The sequence below is a fragment of the Myodes glareolus genome, chromosome 5, assembly GCF_982192425.1.
Source record: "Myodes glareolus chromosome 5, mMyoGla1.1, whole genome shotgun sequence".
NCBI classification, from domain to species: Eukaryota; Metazoa; Chordata; class Mammalia; order Rodentia; family Cricetidae; genus Myodes; species Myodes glareolus.
This window is the reverse complement of record NC_142030.1, coordinates 8,698,162-8,722,750: the sequence shown is the minus strand read 5'-3', so window position 1 is coordinate 8,722,750 and position 24,589 is coordinate 8,698,162. Positions and strand designations below refer to the sequence as shown.

Below are 24,589 nucleotides of genomic sequence, written 5' to 3'. Positions count from 1 at the left end.
TGTCTAGACCAGTTCTTTTGGCCTTGGGATTGGCAGAACATAGAACCAGAAAGCCTAATCATGGCCCAAATATCTCTGCTTTTTTTTTTCTTTCTGGTAGACAGTCAAGCTGGGTGGAAACTAAATCCCAAACAATCACCAAACAGTAATAAATGAGAAAATAAAAAGACAGTAAAGCCTTTCTTCGGCCTTTGATAGCTATGCCGGCTCTGAAGCTGTAGCGTGGTATTTCTGAAGTGAACAGCTGAGAGATAAAAGCGCAGAAGACAGCTTGAAGCACAGCTTTTCCCGGGGACCAGTCATCTCGTGATACCACATGCGTCTTCTGGTCTCAAACACGATGCTTTGACAGGAAGAACACAGCAACATACAACTGAAATAATTTATTTACCACTAGGAGCACCACAAAAACCAGACATACATTGTGTTAAAATACAGCATAGTTGGTCATCAAAACACAGAACAGCTATTCTTAAAGTCCATTCTTTAAAAACCACGCCAGCCGTAAAATTGTACTGTTGCTTAACACTTACAACCTGCTGCCCCTCCCATATGCTAACACACCCCTCCCCCTCCTACCACCCTTCCCATGGCAATATTCACTAATGGGAAATAAAGACCTGTAGACCCCACAGACTTTTAAAAAAAATGAAAGTAAGATTCAAGAAATCTTAAAAAAAAAAAGCAGTCAGTGCATTCAAGAAGGAGAGACAAACCCATACAGAATAAAACATCATTTTATCTGAGGGGAAGATATCTTCAGAACCAAGAGGGATTTACATAGAAATAACAGAAAAGTGGAGGGGGAAGGAAAATGAGCGCACACAGACAAAGCTGGGCTTGCGCTACACCCGACACACCGGTCGTTCACCAGCGCTTGCTCTTGTCTGTCTTCCGGCTTGCGAATCCCGTTCTTCATCTTAATGAATATGGAGGAAAGCTCCTCCCCAAAGTATGTCATATCAAAGAACTTCTCTTTGTATTCACACCTCACTGAGTTGCCCTTTGGGTAAGACCATAAATAATCCATTGTTTTGTGAACTAATTTGTATTTTGAAGCTAAATACGTAAAGAGGATGCCCTGCAAAGCCCAGTGTCAGGTCCTGGCTCTGAAAGAGAGGACAACCTGGCTCCTCACACCACAGCCCACCGCAGCTGTAGACCATTCTCACTCAGGTAAAAGGAAGAAATTCGTTTGTGCTTTTTCAGCCTTCAACTAATTTCTTTCCAAACCTGAACTTCAGGGAAGTTAATGAAATGATGAATGTGATCTGGACATTTCCCCCTTTGGAAAACTCAAAATGGGCATCTTTCAATTTTTCCCCTGAAACCAAAGGCTGATTAAAGAAAGGGGTGTCTTTGCTTTTCAGCTGTCTGCTTTTTAACCGTAATAAGATTCCACAAATATATGAATTAAAGGAAGCTACAGAATTTTTTTCCTAGCCCAGTCACCGAGATTCTGAGTTCAGATTCTTAAACCCTCTCTAAAACGACATCTGTGCTCACACACCTTGTCTTCCCAGGAGGAACTTCATCCTCCAGTCTACCTAGTTAGTCATGACCCAGAAAAGATGGAGGGGAAATATAGAACTTAAACATATCTTTTTAGTTCTCTTTGTTTGCTTTTGTTTTATGTCTTTTGGGAAAGAGAAGAAAAGGGAAAAAATGGACCCAGGTATCTTATACCATTAAATGGACAATACATAAAAGCCAAGCAGAGAAGATAATATTTAAAACAATGAATTTGTACTGCGAGCCAAAATCTAGGGGTTTTATTCGAAAGTACTGGCCAGCTAAAGGAAACAAACATACAATCTGAATGATCATTTAAAAAAAAAGTTCAAATTTAAGTTCAATCTAAATCACAATCATTATTACAGAATATCAAAAATATGGTAAGGATCTACATATTACATATAAAGTAGTTAATGTTTTGATTTAATAGTTTGCAAAACAGATCTGCAGATGTGTTTTCAATTATGCTGGCTTCTAGACCCATCTATTTTAATAGTATCAGTGTGATTACATATACCAAGACAAAGGAAAAAACCTGTATCGGAGCTCAACAGCCACTTCACGGTCCAAAGTCTGACAATACACGTCAAAACGGGTCAACATTTCACTGGCTTGCTTAAACTGGCAAAGAACCATTTACAATGAAAAGGGAAAAAAAAATCTTCCAGATTCCCACTGACTTCAAGTCTTTTTGTTAACAGGCCTTCTCAGTGTATGGCCACCCGTGAAGCTTCCATAGCAGTTGGCACACAGCACGTGTTCTGGGGGCGTCTATACGTTTGCAGACTTGCCCGGTCATAGAAGGACTCACGGGGTCCCATCCCGGCGTGACTTCCTGTGTTTCCAGCTGGTTTGAGTTCAAATTCTTTAAGCCGTCCATGAGTTTGTGGCAAAGCATTTGGTCTCCACTTTATACACCTGTTTGTTTTCCAAGGGTAATGAAAAGTTCATTATATAGTAACACAATAAATAACCCACTGTTAGCTCAGAGGAAGGGACAAGGAAGTGCCCAATGCAGAGCAATACAGAGGAACCAGGAGAAGCTTGGGGTGAAGTGTGGGGTGGAAACAATACGTACAACTCCACTAAACGGATTTTCCTGTTTTGTTTTGTTTTTCTTTCACATAATTAATACTAACAAATTCTTCCAGTGTTTATTTTTTCCTTTTAAAAAAAGATGTTTTCTTTTTGTGTCTCTCACGAAGTAGGTGAAGCGCAGACTAAAGCCTTCCATGGTTTTTTGTTGTTGCTGTAATCTCAGATGCCAGTTTTAACAAACAGAACACAAGCTTGCAAAATGTTTGAATGAGTACCGCTTTTTCTCCAACTTTTTTTTTAAAAAAAAAACACTGATGAATCCAAACTCCCTTGCGTCACAGACATCATCATCGTCATTGTGGTTGTTATGTGTCATTGTCACCGTGATTTTCGTGTCGTGGCTTTTCTGAGGATCTTAGCTGCACTTACAAGACTTGACGATCATGTTGGAAAGTTGTTCGATCTTGGGTGTGTTGCCAATATAGTAGAGGATGGTCAGTGGCTCCAGATCTTGGGACACACAGCAAGGGGAAGCAGAAGCTTCGGGATTTATGGTATTGTACAAACTGAGGACCTGAGAGACACAAGACAGGGGCACATACAAAAGCAAGTGATGAGTTTCATTTGTTTTTACATTTTATACGTGTGTGTGTGTGTGTGTGTGTGTGTGTGTGTGTGTGTGTGTGTGTGTGCAGCTGCAAGCAAGGGCCAGGGGTTGATGATGGGTGTCCTCCTCAGTCTCTCTCCACTTCATTATCTATCTATCTATCTATCTATCTATCTATCTATCTATCTATCTATCTATCTATCTACATATCTGTCTCTATCTATCTATCTATCTACATATCTGTCTCTATCTATCTATCTATCTATCTATCTATCTATCTATCTATCTATCTACATATCTGTCTCTATCTATCTATCTATCTACATATCTGTCTCTATCTATCTATCTATCTATCTATCTATCTATCTATGTCTATCTATCTATCATCTATCTATGTCTATCTATCTATCTATCTATCTATCTATCTATCTATCTATCATCTATCTATCATCTATCTATGTCTATCTATCGATCTTAGACTGGGTCTCTCATTGAACCTACAGACTGTTGATTTGGCTTGGTTGCAGATTGTAGGTTGGCTTGGTCATCAAGCTCCAGGGATCCTCCTGTCTCTGTCCCTCTCAGCTCTGAGGTTATGAGTCCATCACCACATCCAGCTTTTATGTGGCTGATGGAAATATAAACTCGGTTCTCCATACTTACAGCATCTTACACACTGAGTCATCTCCCCAGCTCAGAGCCGTTGATTAGGCCATCTTAATTATTGTTTTTCTTACTCTAAATTATGGTCAGATTGGCTTGTGTCCTTAGCAATGATAAATTTAGACTTTTCCCACAAGTTGCCTTGTGTTCTTTTTGCACATATTAAACAAATGATTCCATAAAAAGCCAGATTACACCAAATTGTTCAGTTAGCAGATTGTCTTAATTTTTTTCCCCATAAATTTACTGGCTTTTGCTACACAAAGGCCCCAGGCCTCCTTCTATTTGGTCTTGTTTCTATATAAATTTGGAACCAAGGTTTCATGAATACCCATTTCACATCTCCACACATTTTAAGAGCTCCTTGGCCTTAGGGACTCTGGTCACTTTGTTTGCCCTGTACCTCTAGGAAGCCTTGTCTGGACAGTGTGCAACTCATATGCCAGGAGACAGAATGACAATAGAGGAATAAAATATTCCATTGACATTCTTGTAAGAACTGTAATCTACCTGCAGGTGTAAAAAGGATGCCTGCCTAGGCAGGATATCTCCCTGTTAAATGTTTCCGGGCCGATTAAATGTCATTTTCATTTTTACAAAATCCCTTTACTGACCATGACCTATAATTGGTGATGTAAAGAATAGAGGAAAAAGAAACATGGAAGCCTCGTGGATTCTGTGTTTTTGTTTTACTCGGATACAAAATCTTCCTTGGTAGCCCACACTATATTATAGACCAGGCTGGCCTTGAACTCACCACATAGCCGAGGTTGGTCTTAAACTCACAATCCTCCTGCCTCACTTGAGTTCTGGAATCACAGGCATGCACTACCCCCCACCCAACTAGCTAATCTCTGGTTCCAATCGTTCGCTTTCATCTATTTTGCTTACAGCAGCACTACTAACTGACCCCCGTTAACATTCCTCATGTTGGATGGGGACGAAGAAGTTCAAGGACTAAATACCAAGTCCCACAATAGAAGAGAAAGTGTTGCTCATAGCTCTGCAGTTTCATCCCAGCCTCCCTCACAGGGGTGTGTGACTCTTACTGATGAAAGCCTGTAGGTTACCCAGTGATGACAGAGACATTTCCAAGGATGCCATTAATGTGTTAGTCAAACAAGTGACCTTTTCCTCGAGATTCCCTGGGATGTTTTCAGCTGAGGACAAGAGACCTGTTGAGCGCAGCAACACTGGCTACTTTATTAGGCTACCCCTGGCTTCTTGGGGAACTGTCCAAACCACATATTTGTGACCACGACAGTTAGTCTTCCTTCTCCTTGGAAAACAAGCCTGGCCTCAGCCTTCACACACTCCCTCTGTGTATCAGGGAGGAGAATTACGTTTCGACTTGGCAACCGGGCCCTGCCCGCGTTACAGCTACTGCTGCTACAGTCCAGATGAAGAAGGCTGGCCAGAGAGCTCAGACAAAGGGACAGGCATGAGCCAGCTTCCCTCACATGGCCAAGCACGTGGTCAGCCCTGAGTGCCAAGCCTACAGAGGCACTGGGAAGACGACTGGAGGAGGGGAAGCCATGTTTGTCCATTTCAATTCTAGTCCAGGCAGGCATATACCAGCAAATAGACCTCATATTCCACTAATACTTAATTTTTCATAAGCAGGAAAGAGCCATTTTTAATAACAGAGATTGTCTAAAATAATTGATAACCTCCCAGCTCCAGCTCCCAAATTCAGCCAAATGCGATCTCTCTGGCAGCAGATTCATTTTCCTACCCTGCAGTGAAGGCAATGTTTCTAATCCTCTTTAATAAGGAGATTTACAGAAGCATAAAGAGCAGAACAGAAACCTCTACTTGCTGCCACATTTGAGGAATTAAGCTCAGAAAGATGGAGCAATGGGGACCAGGTTATAAAACAAACAGGGCTGTAATCCAAGCTCTGGGCTGTCACTGGTTTCTCTTTCATCTTGGGCAAGGTACTCACACATTCTAAAACAAACTTTTGTTTTTAGAAAAATTCTCTTTGAACAAGACCATGTTTGAAGTCCTTCCCATCTCTAAAATCCTATACTACTAGCCACAGAGAGGAAGTCCATGGATGACTATATCAGAAGGTAGAAAAGGTTTATGCTCATCTGGGCTGGGATACATGCCATGCATTCTTGGGTCCTCTTGATGAGTTAGCCCACTGCCCTCATTGAAAAAACTTGATAACATATTTAGCTCTGTGTTCACTTTGGGTTCTAATCATAAAGATTTAGAGAGACATATGTGGCATTGTATACCTGTAATTTCAACACTTGGAGATAGAAGCAGGATTGTAAAAAATTCAAGGCCAGCCTGATCTACATAGGAAGTTTCAGGACAGCTAAGGCTACACAATGAGATCCTGTATCAAAAAAAAAAAAAAAAAAAACAACCACTAACAATGAAGTTTTAGAGATATTCATCTTAAATATATAGGTTATATTTCACAACAACTATTGAGGTTGGCATTGTTACTATTGTTATTATTACGAACTGAGGCAAGAGTAGGAGAGACAAACGATTCAGACACTTACCTTGGTATGCTGAGTGTCTGAACTCCATAGATATGGGCATGCCCCGGCACAGAAGTTGGCATTGTACCCTTTGGGCTCATGGATCCATTTCCACCCAAGATCCCGCTTGAAATCAATGTAAAGAGGGCGAAGGCAGCAATTATCCTGCACATTTCTGTTCAAAGAAGAAGCAGTGGGGATTTGGAGTTGGTTACGCATGCATCTCACCCATTCACTCATTCCACTCACAGCAAACACCATGAGACTGGTCTTGCTGGCTCTCTTGCCATTTCACACAATGCCAACAGTGAGATGCCACAGTGAGTCCCTGAACTATTTCCCTGTATGTATTCTATACCCTGACCTTCTTGTCTGTGACCTGGAAAATCAACATTCATCTTCAGTGAACTAAGAGTCAGCAAGAAGACAGTTGCAAGGGGCAGAGTCTTTCCTGGTGAGCAGCTGCCAGCCAGCTTCTACTGCTGCTGTGTGCACGCAATGAAAAAAAATATAACAGATATTTTCAGAGAGCCCCCAGAGGCATTCCCCTTTGAGACTCTATCCTATGCTTTACCACCTGTTGCTAGATCAAGAAATGAATCAGAGTTCAAGAACTGTGGAGTCTTGTTGCCATAATCGCTGGCTCTGTCGACCAAAATAGCCTCCTCCATCTGTGACCTACGAGGTGGTAAGCACCTTGTAAGGAGGATCCTGCCCCTGATCCAACACCAATTGACATGCCAGAATGCATGGGGTAAATGGGATAAGAGAGAGGAGTTGGAAGGACAAAGTGATGTATCATAATGCTTTAATAAAAAATAAAATAAAATAAAATCGTTTTCGAAAGCCGTGGGGAGGAAGTCGTTCTGAGATAAAAACCTTTACTGTCTGTACCTGTCCTTGAGCAATGACTTCAATCCAGGTCAATATATGGAAGGGAAGGAAAGACAGTGCAACGGTTAGCAGATGTGAACATTCGCTTTGATTTTCATTTCTTTACCTAAAGCAATAGGCGGCATCCAGAGCACGCTTCTTCCGCCGGTTGGACTGTTGTGACTCCAGTCTGTAGGAGGGCAACAACATTAGCAGGAGATGTGGGGTCTTCCCACTGTTTTTTTTCCTAGTGGACTTTATAGTTTTCTGATCACCACTGGTATATATGGAGGTGCCATCAATACCTTGAAAAAACGCATTTGGGTAATAAACATTTAGCTTTACCTTTATCAAATATAAGCAGCAATATTTATATAATCTAGTTCCCCATGTCTACGGTCACGAACGGCAGCGACGAACACCGCGGCTGCCTCGCCTGGCTATCATCATTCCCCACAGACACAGCCAGGGCACAATGGGCCTCCCACAAGTGACAATGAACACATCTAAATGGGCCTCTTGTCCAAGGCAGTTCTGGCTTGAAGGCAGGGCTGTTACTGGGAAAAGTCACTACAGAAGAAGTCTTTGACCTATGGTCCAAGGGCAATCTAGGCAGTTTATTTTAGTCCATCTTCAGTGTGGGCTGTGTTCAAGCTCTCGGCAACAGAACACACAGCCATAGAGCACGCCTTGTCGCCTGCTGGTTCGCTCTCTTCCTGAGACCATCAACCCCAAAGGCCTTCCTAATGAGCAGAACCTGAGCTGCAGCGAAACGGCCGTGAACTGGGTTCACAGAAACAGAAGCCACCCTTCCCTAATGCTATTTGGGGAAACGGTACAGAAAGACCTTTTTCATTCATTTTATGGCATCCTCAACACTTTTCTGATTCCATCTGAGATTTAGAAACCTGAGCTCCCCAAAGCATGCACCAGAGGCTGCCAGTTTAAGCATTTAATCTCCACTCAAGAGAATCGTGGCTAGGTTGGAGACCAAAATAAATCTCTTCACCTTCAGGGAGTGTTTTTCCATGTCCAAGGGCCACTGAGGATTTCTAAAAGTGGATTGAGGTCCCAGGTGAGGTGATGAGGGAAGGCTGGCAGATGCCACACAGTGTGCGGCATGGACGTCCCTTTCACCTCCTCTCCCAACAGTTCGCTGTCCCTTAAGACAAGTGACTTGAACCCTTGGCATCTTTATTTACTCTGTGTGTTGATGAATTCAGCTCAAAGGTGAGCAGGGGAAAGGAGAGCCTCCTTCCTTGCCATTTGTTAGCGGCTACAGAAACCTGGTAGAGTTGCATACAGTGGGTGCAGGCTAGAAAAAGGTGGTGTGTCCCAACACCTGGAAGGTGAGTTACAGAAACTGAGATGCAAGACCATTCTTTTCTTTGGTGAAATGCATTTGTTGGTGCTTGAAACTTTGCTTAGTGGGTTAGGAATGGATTTCCTCAGCTTCCATAATGAAATTTTTAATGTTTTCCTCCTTTTTTCTCTTAAATTTTGTTCTATTTTGAAGGGGTATAGGAGTGGAGGGTAGCTACAAAGGGACAGGGAGATGAATGGAAGACACACAGAATAAATAAAAAGAAAGTTAAAAATGTATTTCCTTGAGTCCTTGTCATCTACTTCAATAATCTCAGTAGACAGGAAGCTGATTTGCTTAGCTGAGGAGGAAAGGAACAGTGAGCAGAGCAGCCGTTCACAGGGTTACAGAGCCAGCTTCATCACTAGGCGTGAAGCAGTGAAAGTCTGGAGTCGACTCCATTCTTCCAATCCTTTCCATTTAGAAGAAAATGCCTTTATTTTATTTTTCAGTAATGTTTATTTGTGTGTGCACTCGAGTGCAGGTGCCCTTGGAGGCCAAGAGGGGTCTCCAGCTTCCCCTGAAGCAGGAGTTAGAAGCATTGGGAGTTCCCTGGTGCAGGTTCTGGGAATCGAACTCAGATCCTTGGCAAGGGCAGGACCTGCTCTTAATCACTGAGCCCTCCCTGGAGGCGCACTTCCTTCTCTCTCCTGCCGCCCAGAGACATGAAGGTGCCCACCCTTCACCAGCAATGCCGTTTTCACATGCAAACTGACTTCAGCCCTCAGAAGAGATTTTCCCAGTAAGGATAAAGCTTCAGTTACCTTCAAATCTCGCTTCGAGCTCTTCACTTTTATTCGGGATAATGTAATTATTAGATGGTACAAAGGTACAGCAGGGGCAGTGTAAACTGATCTTAAATCCCAGGTTCCTGTCTGGAAAACAGTAAGGTAAGGAAATCATTTGTACGTGTGTCTGTGTCTGGAGTCAGCTCACAGGCTGCTGGGGCCGCATCTAGGGGACACAAAGGAGGGGCTTTGCAACCTTTGTGGTGAAGCCACTCGTGCACGGCGTCGGTCACGTCGAAGGAGAGCCACTCGCCCTCGGCTCTCGTTTTCACAACCTTGCTGTCAATGTAGCGCTGGGTTGGAGACGTTAAGTCTTTGGATTTGAGGATCTGGAGAGGGGAAAAAGCAGGAGAAATCGCTCAGCTGGATGCTGGCTGCCTGACCAAACCCAAACCGACCACACTCTTCCAAGTCATTATTGACACTTAGCTCCAAGTCTGTATTCATGCAATGTCATCCCGGCAACGAGGTTCCGTGTGTGAGAAGGCAACACCGGGCCATTTTCTGGAAAAAGTATTGCTAGGAAATCTGCTGTGTGTTCTGATAAAAATGATAGCTACCATAAAGGCCGGTGTCGAAAGAAAAATGACAGCCATTCTGATTTTACTTTGTTGACAGAAACTCTGTAAGAATCCACCATAACTTTTTTCTTTTTTAATGTATGAAGCTTGTGGCTTTGTTGCTCTGTCTCCTTATTTCTTTAATTTGGGGATCTGGAAGATGAGGGCACAGTTCAGAAAGCCCACACCCTCCCTTGCAAGTCCTCGGATTATAAATAGAGGGAGAAAGGGCTTGCCCCCCTTTCCTAAATCTGCTGGCATTAAAATATGTGCCCTGCTTTTGAGGTAAACCTCTGGCTGGGATTTTGACTCTGAGCGTGATTTGTGATTTATGATGAAATCTGCATCCTAACATCAAGGAAGGACTCTGGGCAGGGGCACTCCATTGCAGTGTGCCATTAAGAGTCTGGAAAAAAATCTGCCCGGGCACCAAGACTTCAGGAAGATAGAGAAGGGGCTGTGACAGGTCACTCTGGGGTTTCACCGGGAAGTGCACCTCTGAGGTACAGACTTCTACAAGTCTGTTTTAAAACGATCATGTTTTATGAATTAAACTGTGACCCTAAATCTCCTGGAGCTTTGGTGACTCCTATGTCCAGCCCGTGGCTTGCCTTTCAGCAGTACTTATGGGCTCAAGCCACACTGTTTCATACAGATATTCCTGATTCTCAGTCTAATTTTGAGGGTTTTTCTTACATAGGGATTTGGTCCCTCCAGATCATGGAGTCATGCCATCAACTGGACAACATTTCAAAGAGTCACTCTCCACTGATTCAACTGCTACTAAATGACTCTCTAGATATCTAGTAGACATATTTGTTCCCTGGTTACCTGCAAAATCAAAACATGCTACTTTCTAACTAGTTGTTAATGCATCCTCCAACACACATACACACACACACACACACACACACACACATGTCTTTACAGTTTGCTTGAGAAAATGTGGCAACGAGTGCTTCCTGGGATATTTGGGGTTAGAGCAGATTCACCCCTGGATTGACCAAGTACTATGGAGAAGGAAGAAGTAAGAGTTGGGGTTGTAGCTCAGTGGAAGAGTGCTTGCCTAGCATCCACCAGTCCCTGATTAGATCTCCAGACTAGAGAAGGAAGAAAGAGAGGGGGTAAGGGATAGAAGGAGGGAGGGAGGGAGGGAGGAAAAAATGAGAGGGGAGGATGAAGAGAGAGGGAAGGAGAAAGGAAGAAAGAAAGGGAGAGAGGGATGGGGGAAAAGAAAGAATGGTACAAGAGGAAATAAAAACTAAGTAATAAAGGAGAGGGCAAAGGAAAGAAGGACAAAGAGAGAGGAAAGATGGAGAAAAAAAGGGGAGAAAAATAGAAAAAAAGGAAGGGAAGGAAAGAAAAAAAAACATTCATTCATTTACATGCTCAGGTGTCCTCATGAACTTCAGTCAGCCCTGCCTCCGTGGACAAAACCCACTAAATGGAAGAATATAGGGGTGACCATGATCCTGTAACAGGCAAGAAGTGTTTTTTACTTGTTAAAGAAAACCAATGAATATGATTGGAGAGCTGGGTACGATAGACTCTGGACTTAATGCACACTTTTTGGTTTAACTTCATCCTCCAAAGATCCCTGTAAAGTAGATGAAGCAAAGGGAAATGAGGGAGGATTCAAAGGCCGCCCCACCCCAAGCCATTTTCCCACTTTGTAATGACAATCCCAGTGGGACCATGGGGTCAAGACATTTTCCATAGGGTAGAAAGAATTCAATAATCAAAGTAAAAATCTTTGAAGAAGATTGTACTAAACCTTGATGCAGGCAGAATGCACGCACACCTAGCCAAGGCTGACATGGAACATTAAAGACTGTGAGTCCTCTAGGCGTAAGACCTGTCTTGGGCGACTAAGACACAGCTTAGCGAACTTAGGATAAATGGCGCGATGTGCCCGAGATGGGGTAAGAATGATAGAAATAATAGTGGAAGTGCGACTTCGTCCACTTCCCTTCCAGACCAATGGTTCAGAGCACACCCTGAATTTGTCCACTGGCTGTGGATTTTTCTCCGACTAGGGTTTTCTGTAAGGTCATGTGGTAACTTGAATATTTTCTATGCTCTTAGTAGCGTATTCATCTTCATATAATTACTATTTAGGAATACCCAGAACAAAAACTCATTTTTATAACTTAAGTAATTACATATAAATTACATATTATATAATTAGTTGATACTATGATAGAACAATTTATATGATTATAAATTTTGCATGTAAAATTAAATGAATATTCAAATGTCTATGTATACTTGATACATGTACATGACTCTATCTCCACACATACACATACACATGCATATACATAATATCCAATCTCACTAAAGACACGACTATCATGATAATCAAATGGATGAAAAATACGTATGGGCAAACTGATAGAAAAATTATTATTCTCATTACATTTCTGTACATGTGTGAGCATGTAGAGAGGCATGTGTGCTGTGGTAGGTGTGGTAGTCAGGGTACAGTTTCCAGGAGTTAGTTCTCACTACCACTGTGTGGGTCTCAGGGATTGGACTCAGGTCAGCAGGCTTGGGGGCAGACATCTTTGCTGAGCCACCTAACCAGCCATTGATGGGAATTCTTTTCTTTACATAGGAGTAAACCTATATTATTCTGACTTCAACATGGGAGATACAGGCTAGCAAAGGACTCTGGCTTTTTCTGTTGTGAAGCCACTGAAGAGTTAGGGTTGGGGCTTCCTCAACCACAGAGCAATGGGGGGGGGGCTCAGTCAATGGACAACTCACCTCTTTTGAAATCAGGAGAGGGGCTGCTGGATTGTTTCTCGTATAGATTTAAGAGTCATGAAAAGGCCACATGTCAACAACGCCATGAAAGACAGGAGGCCACATCATTCTGAGACAGAGAAATGACCACTTCTCTTTCTGCTTCTGTGTCTAGAACTCTCCGGACTACGACTTCTTAAACTCACTTGCAGTCTTAACTCCACTCTTCTCCCGTCCTCAGCAGAGACAGGAAACAGCTGTTTCTCATCACTCAGTGAACAGCCCTCCTGCTCCTGAAGACTGTAACTAAGTCCCCTCACCATGCATGTTTTCCCTCTCTCTAAGCTAAATAAACGGAGTTCCTTTAGACCGTGTTTAGAGGGGCAGACTCCCAAACCTTTAATCATTTGAGTGGCTAACAAGGACGAATGACGCTTTTTAAAAGGATTCCTCCACAGGATTCATGATTCCTTCTCAGAACTGTCTACAAAACTTTCTAACCACACCTCACCACGGAATCTTCATTTCAAGGCTGTAGGTGCCGCTCTTCCCTTCCTGCTTCTTCCCACTTATCAGCATGCTAAGTCAAGTCCAAGGCAAGATGTACTGGGCGTCAATCTGCTGCCTCTGCTCACTGGTCCCTTTGAGCCTTCACAAAGGGTGCTGGGGAGGTAGTTCCAGCAGTAAAGTGCCTGTCCTGCAAACACGGGGATCTGAGTTTAGAACCCCAGTGCTCACATGAAAAGTCGGGCATGGTGGCGTGCATCTGTAACTACAGTTCAAGATTAGACGCAGGAGAAGTCCACCAGTCGGTCAGCCTAGCTGAATGGATAAGCTCCAGGTTCATGGAAAGATCAATTAAAAGGCAGAAAGCAATAAAAGAGCACATCCAATATTGATCTCTGGTCTCCACATATATGTACACACATGCACGTGCATGCGTGTACACACACACACACACACACACACACATACACAGACGTCATACAAAAAGGACTAGACCAGTTAACTTCCCATTATATTGTAGCCTTTGCTATCCGAGTCTTTCTGTAGCTGTCTATAAACCAGGGCATCGAATGGGATTAGCTGCTAGTTCCTTCTGGATCCAAAGCCATTTGTTGCTGTGTTTCTTTCTACAACTTATCACGGCAGAGGTAATTTGGTGGATGTCCCAGTTAACCAAGGCCGCCCATCCAATTCAGAGTCTTCCTCAGCTGGCCAGAACCTGCAACATGCTGGGGCTCTTCTAGGACCTTACTTCCTAACCACTTCTGGCCTTGCCTGGTAAATTGCATGCTTAGCAAATGCCCATTGTGCATGCTTCCCAACTGGCTAATGACACCCAGACTTGGTATTGCAATTATGCAAGTTAATTAAGTGGCTAGAAGAGGATAATGTACAAGACCAAAAGAAAAGGGAGTTAGTATGTCCATGAAAAATCAAAGCCTTCCAGAGGGTCGTCAGAATGATGACTTACTGTAAAGAAAAAGTGTGTTTTTGAAAACAGTATGGCAGTCCCTAAAAAAGAGTGAAGAGATCCAGAAAACCCACTCCCACCTGTTAATCCAAAGAGTCAAGAGCACAGATGCAAACTGACAATGTACAGACCAATTGTCTTTGTTACTCTTCTTTTGCTGTGAAGAGACACCATGACCAGGGCAGCTTATAGAAGAATGCATTTAACTGGAAGTTGGCTTACAGTTGCAGAGGGTTAGTGCATGTCCATCATGGTGAGTAGCATACTGCGGTAGCTGTAGTTGAGAGCTTACATCCTGATGCACAGGCAGGAAGCAGAGTGGGTGAGAGACTGGATCTGGCATGGACTTTTGAAACCTCAAAGCCCAGCCCCCGTGACACACCTCATCCAACAAGACCACATCTACTAATCCTTCCTAAATGTTCTAATAACTGGGAATCAAATTTGCAACTATATGAGCCTGCAGTGAGGAGAGAGGGTCATTCACATTCACATCATCACACCAATGTCCACAGCAACATTGTACACAGAGCCAAGGGGCGGAGAAAGACCAAATGCCCATTAATGATGTATGGATGAGGGAAATGTAATACATGCACACAGTGGACTATTGTGTGCAGCCAAGGAGAGGGAATTCTGACCTCTGCTGCCGCATGGGTGAACCTTGACATTGGACTCAGAGAAGGAAGCCGACACAAAACGAACAGTATGTCACTCACATGAGAAGGTAGATTAGGAGAATTTAAACAGAGAGAAAGTAGGATAGTTGTTGCAGCAGCTGGGGGGATGGGTAATAAGTCATTATGGATAAATGGATGCAGGTTTGGTTTTGGATGATTAACAACATCACCAAATCTGGGCGGGTGAGATAGCTCAGTGGGTAAAGGCACTTTCTGCCATGGTTGACAGCCCAAGTTTGATCTTAGGGACCTCCACAGTGGGAACACCAACTCCCCCAAGTTGTCCTCTGATCTCAAGTTGGGCACCATTGCACACTCATGCATTCACGCAGGCACACACTCACAATGGGCACCATTGCACACTCATGCATTCACGTAGGCACACACTCACAATGGGCACCATTGCACACTCATGCATTCACGTAGGCACACACTCACGATGGACACCATTGCGCACACATGCATTCATGCAGGAACACTCACAATGGACACCATTGCGCACACATGCATTCATGCAGGCACACACTCACAATGGACACCATTGCGCACACATGCATTCATGCAGGAACACTCACAATGGACACCATTGCGCACACATGCATTCATGCAGGAACACTCACAATGGACACCATTGCGCACACATGCATTCATGCAGGAACACTCACAATGGACACCATTGCGCACACATGCATTCATGCAGGAACACTCACAATGGACACCATTGCGCACACATGCATTCATGCAGGAACACTCACAATAACTTCAGCTAAAAACGAAAGGAGGAGTTAAAATGCTGCCCGTGGTCAGTGGTTGCTGACCTCACAGGACTGAGAACATGATGCCCACAGCAATAAATAGGGACAGGCAGAAGGTGAATTTATTCTTTGTATATATTTTATCATAATAATTATTTCCTGATTTTAGGTGTGAGAGAGGCAACTATAAAATAAATAACAAAACAAAAATTATACTAAAAATCTAGAAGGATCCTGCTCTTTGGTTTTCAGTGAGTTTCTTGAAACCTCCCTATTTCAAAGAAAGTAAAAGTTAAGAATTAAAGACAACAAATGCTGATATGATTTATGGAAAAATATAACACAGATTAGCAATTAGCATAGCTATATAAAGACAGCCTTCCACTTCATAATAAACAGCCACAACATGCTAATGGTGCATGTGCTCACATTTCTTCATTTCAAGTTAAGATAATTTAAAGTTTCTCTCCTTTTTATAATCCTGGGTGTGTGTGTGTGTGTGTGTGTGTGTGTGTGTGTGTGTGTGTTTGTGTGTAAGTAGATGTGTGTGTGCTCACTCATGGTTGATACAGTAAACACCCAAAGGTCAGAGGACAACCCTCACAAACCTGACTCTCTTTCCACCGTGGAGAGTCGTAGGGATCAAACCCAAATCTTTAGGCTTGGCAGTGAGCACCTTTACATCCTGAGCCATCGTGCAGGCCCTATTTTTGTTTTGCTTTAAAGAGCTGACCAACCAGAGTTCCTCACTGAATCGTATGGGGGGAGGGGGTTCCTAAGAGCTTGAAGATGGGATTTCTCTGTCTCGGGCTTAGCTGCCACCCACAGTGCTGCCTTTGCTACATCGCTGATACGGATGAGTTATATGCAACGTGTGCAAAACCCTCACGTCTCACCTTTGGCAAGGCTTGAAGTTCCTCACTGAGTTACAAAACCCCTACACAAAAGGATTCATTCATCCCTCCACCCCTGGAGAGCAGCCAGCTGGGAGTGACTGGAGGTGAAAGTCACCCTGTTACCGAATAGTTTAGGGGCTTGCAAAAAAAGTAAAAGTATAGTTGAAGATTGCAGCAGAGAAAAATCTTCACCGTAAAAGAACAGGACTTGTAAATCAACTTGGGAATTTGGCCCTGTGCCAAGGGTGACATCTCTCCATGACATACCACAGCATCGCAAGAAGGTTGTGGGAATTGGACATTACTATCCACATCCGGACATTAATGACCCTGCCCGAGAACTGAGGGGTCGATTCAAGCAGTCTTCTCAGGGACAGCAGGCTTTACAACAGGGCTATAGAGAAAGCCTGCTCTGGCCTAACGGCTGCCAGCCCATCTTGCCGTGACAGTCATAATGTTTCCAGTGTTCCAACTGTCATTAATGTCTAAGTGTGTTCAAAGATGATTAGGGTCTCCAATATTATTAATGAATACTGATTTAAGTGTGCACTCTGTTGGCTGTGACCATGAACCTCTTGGATGTGCTTGACACCAAGCTACGCCCTTCTGAATGTAAAGCTCAAGGCTGGAGAGGCACTTCCGAGACCAGCTGCTCCAGCCGAGCCCAGCTCACTCCCATCTCTCCTTTTGTGCAGAGGCCTCTCTTTGTGACTTTACGAGAAAGGCCACATGCCACATGCCACCTGCCACCTCTAGACATTTCAAATTCTCCAGATTCTGCCTTATCTGGACATTTCCACCAAGCAGGCTCAGGAAATTAAAGTCCCTCTGTCTTGTGGCTGTGCAGTCAAGGGAGCGCTACAAAGATTTCCAAGTTGTTTGTTTTGAGTCCAACAAAACCCCTGTGCAATAGACAGCACGGCTCTGAATTTCTTCATCCTCTAGCTAAACGGGGAAAGCCTGAAGGACTCTGTCCATTGGCAAAGCCTGGGAGGAGGAGCCTGGATGCGTAGGGAAGATGGTTTTCCAATATTGCATTTTGCTTGCTCTAGTAAAATGTGAAGTTTTCTCTCTTCTCCCAAGACATGACAACCCCAGTCACAGGAAGCAGTTTCCTTCAACAGCTTCCTTAAAGTCAAGTTCAAGGTGCTTCACTGTTGATGCCCCTCCACCACCCCCAGTCCTGGGTACTGACCCAGCCTGTGCTTGTTAGGTAAGTGCTCGATCACTGAGCTGTGTCTCCATCCCTCTTCTTATCTTGAAGTTTAACACCGGGTCTCACTAGATTGCCTGTGCTGGCATTGAATTCCTTTTGGAGGCCAGGCTGACTTTGAACTTGCAAGCCTCCTCCCTCTACCTCCCCCTTGGGTAGGTGTGGTTTAGGTCTGTGATACCAGGCTACGCTGCCTTTTCCATGTCTCTCTAGTGATTAGTTCTTCAATCAAGTCCATCTGTGATCTAGGGTATGGATAGGACACAGAGCATGGTGAATGTGATCTGGGGGGCATCTACATTCCTTGTTTGGGGCACACTCTTAATGAAAATGACTTTATTTGGGCAGTAGCCACATTCATCATCCATTGAGTCAGTAATTTCTATCTCTGTCTCTATCTCTGTCTGTCTGTCTCTCTTTCTCTTGAGCCAAGCCTCAGTATTTCCAGTTTCATAGGATGAGAACCTAAGAACCTATATTTGTATTACATTCCCACATGACCCAGGAGCATGGGAGCTATGCTATCTGTCTGTCTGTCTGTCTGTCTACACACACACACACACAAACACACTCATATATGAGTATACATACACACATGTTCCTTTTGGCATCGTGTCTTCTACTTACTGCCTACTCAATGTCTTCACCATGTTGGTGTCAGTGCTAACTATCGTGACACCCAAACCAGAACTTGTTGCTAGATGCAGTTCCTTCCTTTCTGGCTGGATGTCTCTGAAATCACACTTTATGGCGCATTGTCTACAGCAAAGAGAGTGGGATTTCAACAACTGAGAGAACCGCAAGGCCTGTTTAGTCTCACTCGCCTTCCCCATTCTGTAGCCCCGGAGCTTCTCCGTGCACAGTACCCTCGAAGATCCTCAGTGCTGGGATGGCGTCAGAGACTTTTGGGGTCAGGCACCACCAAGCTCTCACTCTCTAGACCTGTGAGGTTTCAAAACCTTATAATAAGTTTCAACAACTTACATATTAGCTAAAATGTCACGAGCTGTAATTTTTCTGGTGCCTCCCTGATTTCATGTGACCATCTTGTCATGGACACTAGTCAGATGACTATAGGGGACCCACCCTCCTCCATGTGCCTGGCCTCGTCTTACCTAATCATCCCTGCAGTGAACAACTTGAAAACCAGATCATAGTTTAGGAATTAGTGCTTCGGTATGTCTGGGGGAGGTGGGAGCAAACCCACGGCAACAGTGAAATCACACACCATGCTGTGGAGGGGACTCTGAAAGGTGTGACCACACTGTACAATTCTCCAGAGAAAGACTGCACTTTCTGACGCTTTTTTATTGCCCTATGCAGCCTTCCCCTGGCGCCTTACACAGCCCTGTCCTGTGTAGATTCCCGTCACCAACAACCCTAGAAACACTTGGTCAAGTGATAAGTAAGTCCCTGAACAAACAGTCTTTGAAAATGGCAGATGAAAACTCCCTAGGGTTTTCCATACAGTCACAGACCGACCACAGAGGTGACAAATATCCCAGAGAACAGACTCGCTAGGGTCTGGGACAGGATACAGGATGAGGCCTTTTCTGCTGTGTTACCCATTACTGGGAGAATACTAACAAGGGGAAAGCAGAAAACAGAATTGCCAAGTGATGGAGAGTGGAACTTTCTAGAGAAACAGAACTAGGCAAAACAAGTTTTTCTTCTCCAGAGGCAGAAAAGCAATTCTCTTCCTGGTCACACTGGGCCACTTTAGGGGTGACTGAAAAACCAAGGTTGGCATTATTAACCTTCTGAGGTGGCTTAGAAGACCTGATACATACTACTACTGCTGACACCATGTCCTGTAATTTTCACGGCTCCTCTGTAATTGTACCTTTCCAAGAAGTTCTAAGTAATGGATGCCTGTCAAGGACATCTCTGGAATCAGCAGAGTCAGCCTGCCACAGGCATCAGCTATGCAGGAAAGAAGAGAGTGAAGACAGACTCTCTCTGGAGCACAAATAACCTGGACAGAGGAGTGTTTTCTCTTTATAGTAGCTCAGCACTTGACTGGGTACGGCCAGAGCTAGGGAAGTGGAGAGAATAGCAAAGAGTAGCAAAAGAGAAAATATCTGGAAAGAAAATAGAAGAGAAAAATAGAAGAGCAGAGGGGTTGCTCTTATAAATAAAAGAGGGGGCAGTCGAGAACAGACTGGGAGATATCATAGTGGAGGAGGAGGTGGAAGGGCCAGGAAGCTACTGTGGGGGCTTTGGAAAGTATAACAAGTAAGGATGAGTGGGGACTGAGGAGGCCTGGAGGCCAGCAAGGGCTTTGATATGCCAGTAGGTGCCAGAAGTATGTGTCAACGGAAAGCCGATGGGAAATGGTTCCCTTTGTTAAATGGGACTCCTTTTCTCATATTCCTGAGGAACGCTGGTTTTCATCAAACCACCAGAAATCCTTCTGTAGTCCAACTTGAATTGAGCTTAGATTCAATTTTGGACCAAGTCAGTGAGCCTGCCCTTTTGGGGGGAAGTTGGGGTACCCATTGGACCTGACACATAACAAGTCACTTTTGGGTAAAGAGTAATTCAGTCTCCCTAGACCTAATCCCCACTACAACATGGAAATTAACCACTGTCAAGGATCTTCCTTCAAGGCACTAATTTCCCACTCTGCCTCATTTCTTCAGTGCTCCACTTGTCAACACCCTTCCACTGGAGATCATGTTTTAAGTGCATGGGCCATTAAGGGACAAACCATTCCTAAACCCAAGAGTATCAATTCCATTAACTTGTTATAGAATCTTATTTTTTTAAGCCTACGTTGTTATTATCTACTTTGCCAGTTGCTAAAGAAATAACAGAAAATGGGTAGGTAAGTTCATTTCTTTCTCCATAAATATTTGGAGAGAGATCTTTAAAACCAATGCAGGACATTTTCCAAAGCTAAAGTGAGTAATGGTTCTTAGAGAGCCCTTTGTGATGTCACACATTTATTTTAACAATGTTCTTGTTATGAAACTTTTCTTGCCTCCATTCAAAAGCACCTACGAAGTACCCATGCAGGCAGGCATAGTGGGGCCAGGAAAAAAAACACCTGAAGATGGAGGGACCATACGATTAAGTTCATTCAGTGATAAAGAACATCAAAGAGGAAAGCACAGCTGAGAGGTGGCTCTGATGGAAAGGTGACCCTGAGGGAACAGATAGGGTAGGGCACCAGCAACTCATAGACGGGCAAAGACCTAAGGTACAGAAGAGAGCCGAGCACATGGATAGTTCTAGAAGTGCATTGTGGGTAGAGAGAAGAATAGACGCAAGCCTTGCCAGCGAGTGAGTGGAGAGTGGGTAAGAAAGTCTAGGAACCAGCAGATGGGAAGTTCAGAGCAGTCCAAGGCAGAAAGCCGCACAATTCAGACAAGCATGGCCACAGAAGGAGGCTTGAGGGGCCCGACTTCTTATTTAATTGAAAACCGGGACCATCACTGTCTGCCTCATTGTCTAAACTCCCCATGAGAACCGTGGCAGTTGTCAAGGAAAGAGAAGTCAGTAGCACTTTTCAACAATCCAGATTCGCCCTTGAGGAGGCGTCCTCCAAAGCCGTGATCTGAGCCTTCTTCTAGACCAGAAGTTCCATCAACAAGACTCCTTTGAACTTTCTCTAAATGCCAGAGTCACAGAGTAAGTGTGTGTTCTCGCTTGGGCTCGAGGAGATTATAGAAAAGTCGAGATGCTAAACATTTGCAGCAAGATAAAAAGAACTTTACTGAAAATCAGTTCAGAAGGGGGCTGGAGAGGTAGCTCAGCGGCTAGGATCTCTTCCAGGGAACCCATGTACTGTTTACAGCATCCACATTGGGAAGCTTACAAACTTCTTTAACTCCAGGTCGGGAACTCTGATGTCCTCATCACGCCTCCATGGGCACCAGGCACATGTGGTGACATACACACATGTAGGCACCCACTCATACACACAGATTAAAAGATTAAAGGTCAATCCGAAAGAGAAAATCTCTGTGTCTGATGACGGGCCAGGAAGCGGTAGTGAGAGGAGAGGGATGAGGAAGAGGACCGTTCTTCAAAACGACAAGCAAGACACATCACGGTCCCCAGCCCGCTCACTGTCCTCAGAGATTTATTCAAGCAAGGACACAAGCCATAAAATGACATTTGATGGCCAACCCTGTTAACCTACCCTGCTCTAGTAATGACAGGAAACAGGTCAGACCACGTCCAACCAGACAGCATCACAGTGATTTTTCCAATCGCATGCTAGTTGGAGAAGAAATACGGCCCCCGCCCCAGGGGCCAGTAAAACCCAGATAATGACCCACCCCTGCCTCAGATTTGCCACACCTGGAAGGCACATTACCTCAGAGACTCATTCAAGAAAACCTTTCCCTCCAGTTCCCGATGAAGAGGCTCAGGGAGAAGAGGTGTTTGTTGGACCCAAAAACTAATGTGGAGAAAGGTAGGAAGCAATAGCAAAGCCAGGCCTGACTGGTTGTGAAGCTCTCCTCTCTGAACGGCTCCCGAGCAGGGAGTGTGGGAAATGTTTGTTAGGGAAGCCCTGAGGCAAACTCATGGGGGAGCAACCAGGAACCAGACTCTGCAATAGGGACCACAGGGCTCAAGCTTTTGTTATCACACATGGGAACCGACTGTAAAGTAAAGATATTGTTCTACAAATGTTCAAGAGAATGCTGGGGAAACTACAATGGTAATCACTGGGGAGACAGAGCCTCAGCAAGGTTTCCACACATGAGCCCGGCCCCTGGAAAATCTCTGACAAGAAAGGTGCTTGTATTTGTATTGTACCAACTTGGAATAGTTCTAGCCACAGGACTGCCTGGGGATCCCAAAAGAGCAAAGCCTGGCCTTCAGCACATGTGGTCCCAACACCACAGTCTTGTGCTTTCTGCTGATAAAGTGAAAAGGCCGGGACTACGGCTCCTGGAGTCATATGACCTGTGTGGGAATCCAGGCATGGCCCCTCTAGCCCAGTGGCCAACAAAGTCACCGAAGTTCACCAGGCTCCACTGTCCCTGTTTATACAGGAGATGACACTACCTACCTTCTCTAGGGCTTTTATAAAGAGGGAACGGCTCTCTTTAGACACACACACGCACACACACACACACACACACACACGGAGAGAGAGAGCACTGGCATTGTGCAACATGGTGAATGCTGTATGTGTTAACAATAATTATCAATACTGCTCTCTTGTTCCTGGGCTATATTATGAAAAAAAGGAGTAATAGCACTATTAATAGTAATAGTTACTACTGCATGATCAGGGATTTTTTTTTTTTGTAACCCAGTCAAGAAGGATTGGCGTCCTTGCGACTTTGTGAGCCCTATCTGCTTATGAGGCTGACTGACGCTGAGTAGCATCATGACTTAATGGAAATGACAACAATTCAATGTCCTTCTGAGGCAGCCATGGCATTTGATCACTCTGGAAACCCTGAGATACTGATGGCCTTGTGTGGAGAGTAGTTTTTTATACATCATGGCTGTTTTGTTTGTTTATTTGTTTTGGAGGGGGGTTGAAATGGTTACTATGCTGTGTATGTCTCCAACGTGGCGCCAGAGGTGAGGTCAGTCTTAAGGGGATTGTGTGCTGTAAAATTCCATACAACAGGAGCACAGTATAACTTTTTTTTTTCAGTAGCATATTTTGCAAGTCTAATTTACCAGACAGTCAGGTTTTCTGGCTGACCTCTTTTTTATTTTATATCCCCTTGGGCAACATGAGAAATGAAAGCCTAGAGTTCTCTCTCTCTCTCTCTCTCTCTCTCTCTCTCTCTCTCCCTCTCTCTTTCACTTCCTCCCTCCCTTTCTCTCTCTTCCCTTCCCCTCTCTTTCTTACAAACACACACCTCTCTCTGTCTGCCTGTCTTACACACACACACACACACACACACACACACACACACACTCGGGATGAGGAGGGGAGAAAGAGGCAGTTTTCATGAACTCTATTAGTACCGTCTCCCTACAGTAGCCAGGAGCCCCCTCTTTCACATCTTAAGAACCCAGGTCTTTCCAAATGCAGGTCTAGGCCATCCAACATCTGACCTAGCTTTCAACCTAAAGCCTCAGAGATGCACATTTCAGAATCTTGCATAGATATGTAGACTGTCTGTTTAGATAGGGATGACTTCTTCTCACTACTAAAATGGCTCAATTATTTTGATCCATAAACATCAATTCTCCATTTCATCCTCAAATATAAATGTTTTTTATATTTTTTGTAGATGGTTTTTATATACCATCTACAGTTTGAAACAAAGATTCAATGGATATAAATGATTTATGGTTGCACCACTGTTTCATGGCTTAGCCACTGCTTTCCTTCAGCAGTGAGAGTCCAGGCTGCGGAGAGCTGGGTCCTTTAGGAACTATGTTGAACAGAGAAGGAAGGAGACCAGAGAAAGAGAGGGGGCAGCTTTGGTTTTCCTCTCCTCTTGTTTAGGTTCTGATGGAGTACACCAGAGAGGGGCACTCTCATGGTACGTCTGTGGAGACGGCAAAGCTGTGTGTCTTTGTTCCCCAGAAACATATATGGTGCCAGGGCCTTGGATGTCCATGACCAAGAATCTACATGCCTCTTAAACCCACTGTGTTTATTTTGTCTCAACGTGTCCACCACCTGCTGGCTCACACAGGTCTGTCATTGGGCTACCTGGCAGCACCACCGGCCACCTCACACCAGCTCCCTGTGAGGAGGTGGCATCTTGGCGGTTTCTCCTTTGCGCTCTATTTGATAGGGGCACAGCACATCACCCCATGGTCTGGCTCCGGCTCTACTAGTCTGAAGCTAATGAGCTAATGTAAAACAAGCTGCTTCCCAAGTGAGACTGGGAAGCGCCTAGTTCCAAGCTCTAGGCTCTCACATTTCAGCCAGTGGGAGAGCTCTGGGAAACCACCTGGGTTCAGAAGCAATTGCCCTTT

At 44.3% G+C, this 24,589-nt stretch overlaps 1 protein-coding gene across 3 annotated transcripts in view; it reads right to left on the bottom strand.

Moving 5' to 3' along the window:
- Positions 1 to 368: 368 nt before the first annotated feature.
- Tgfb2 (transforming growth factor beta 2) overlaps positions 369 to 24,589 on the bottom strand; it is an 81,493-nt gene continuing 57,272 nt past the window's right edge. For 2 of the 3 annotated variants that reach the window (XM_048439492.3, XM_048439493.3), the window contains 5 exons: positions 9,545 to 9,677; positions 9,325 to 9,435; positions 7,325 to 7,502; positions 6,346 to 6,499; positions 369 to 3,127 (listed from right to left, as the gene is read on the bottom strand). In XM_048439492.3, coding sequence (XP_048295449.1) covers positions 2,969 to 3,127; positions 6,346 to 6,499; positions 7,325 to 7,502; positions 9,325 to 9,435; positions 9,545 to 9,677 — 735 coding nt within the window. In that variant the 3' untranslated portion in view covers positions 369 to 2,968. The remainder of the gene's footprint in view (positions 3,128 to 6,345; positions 6,500 to 7,324; positions 7,503 to 9,324; positions 9,436 to 9,544; positions 9,678 to 24,589) is intronic. The other variant, XM_048439494.3, reaches the window with a different exon arrangement.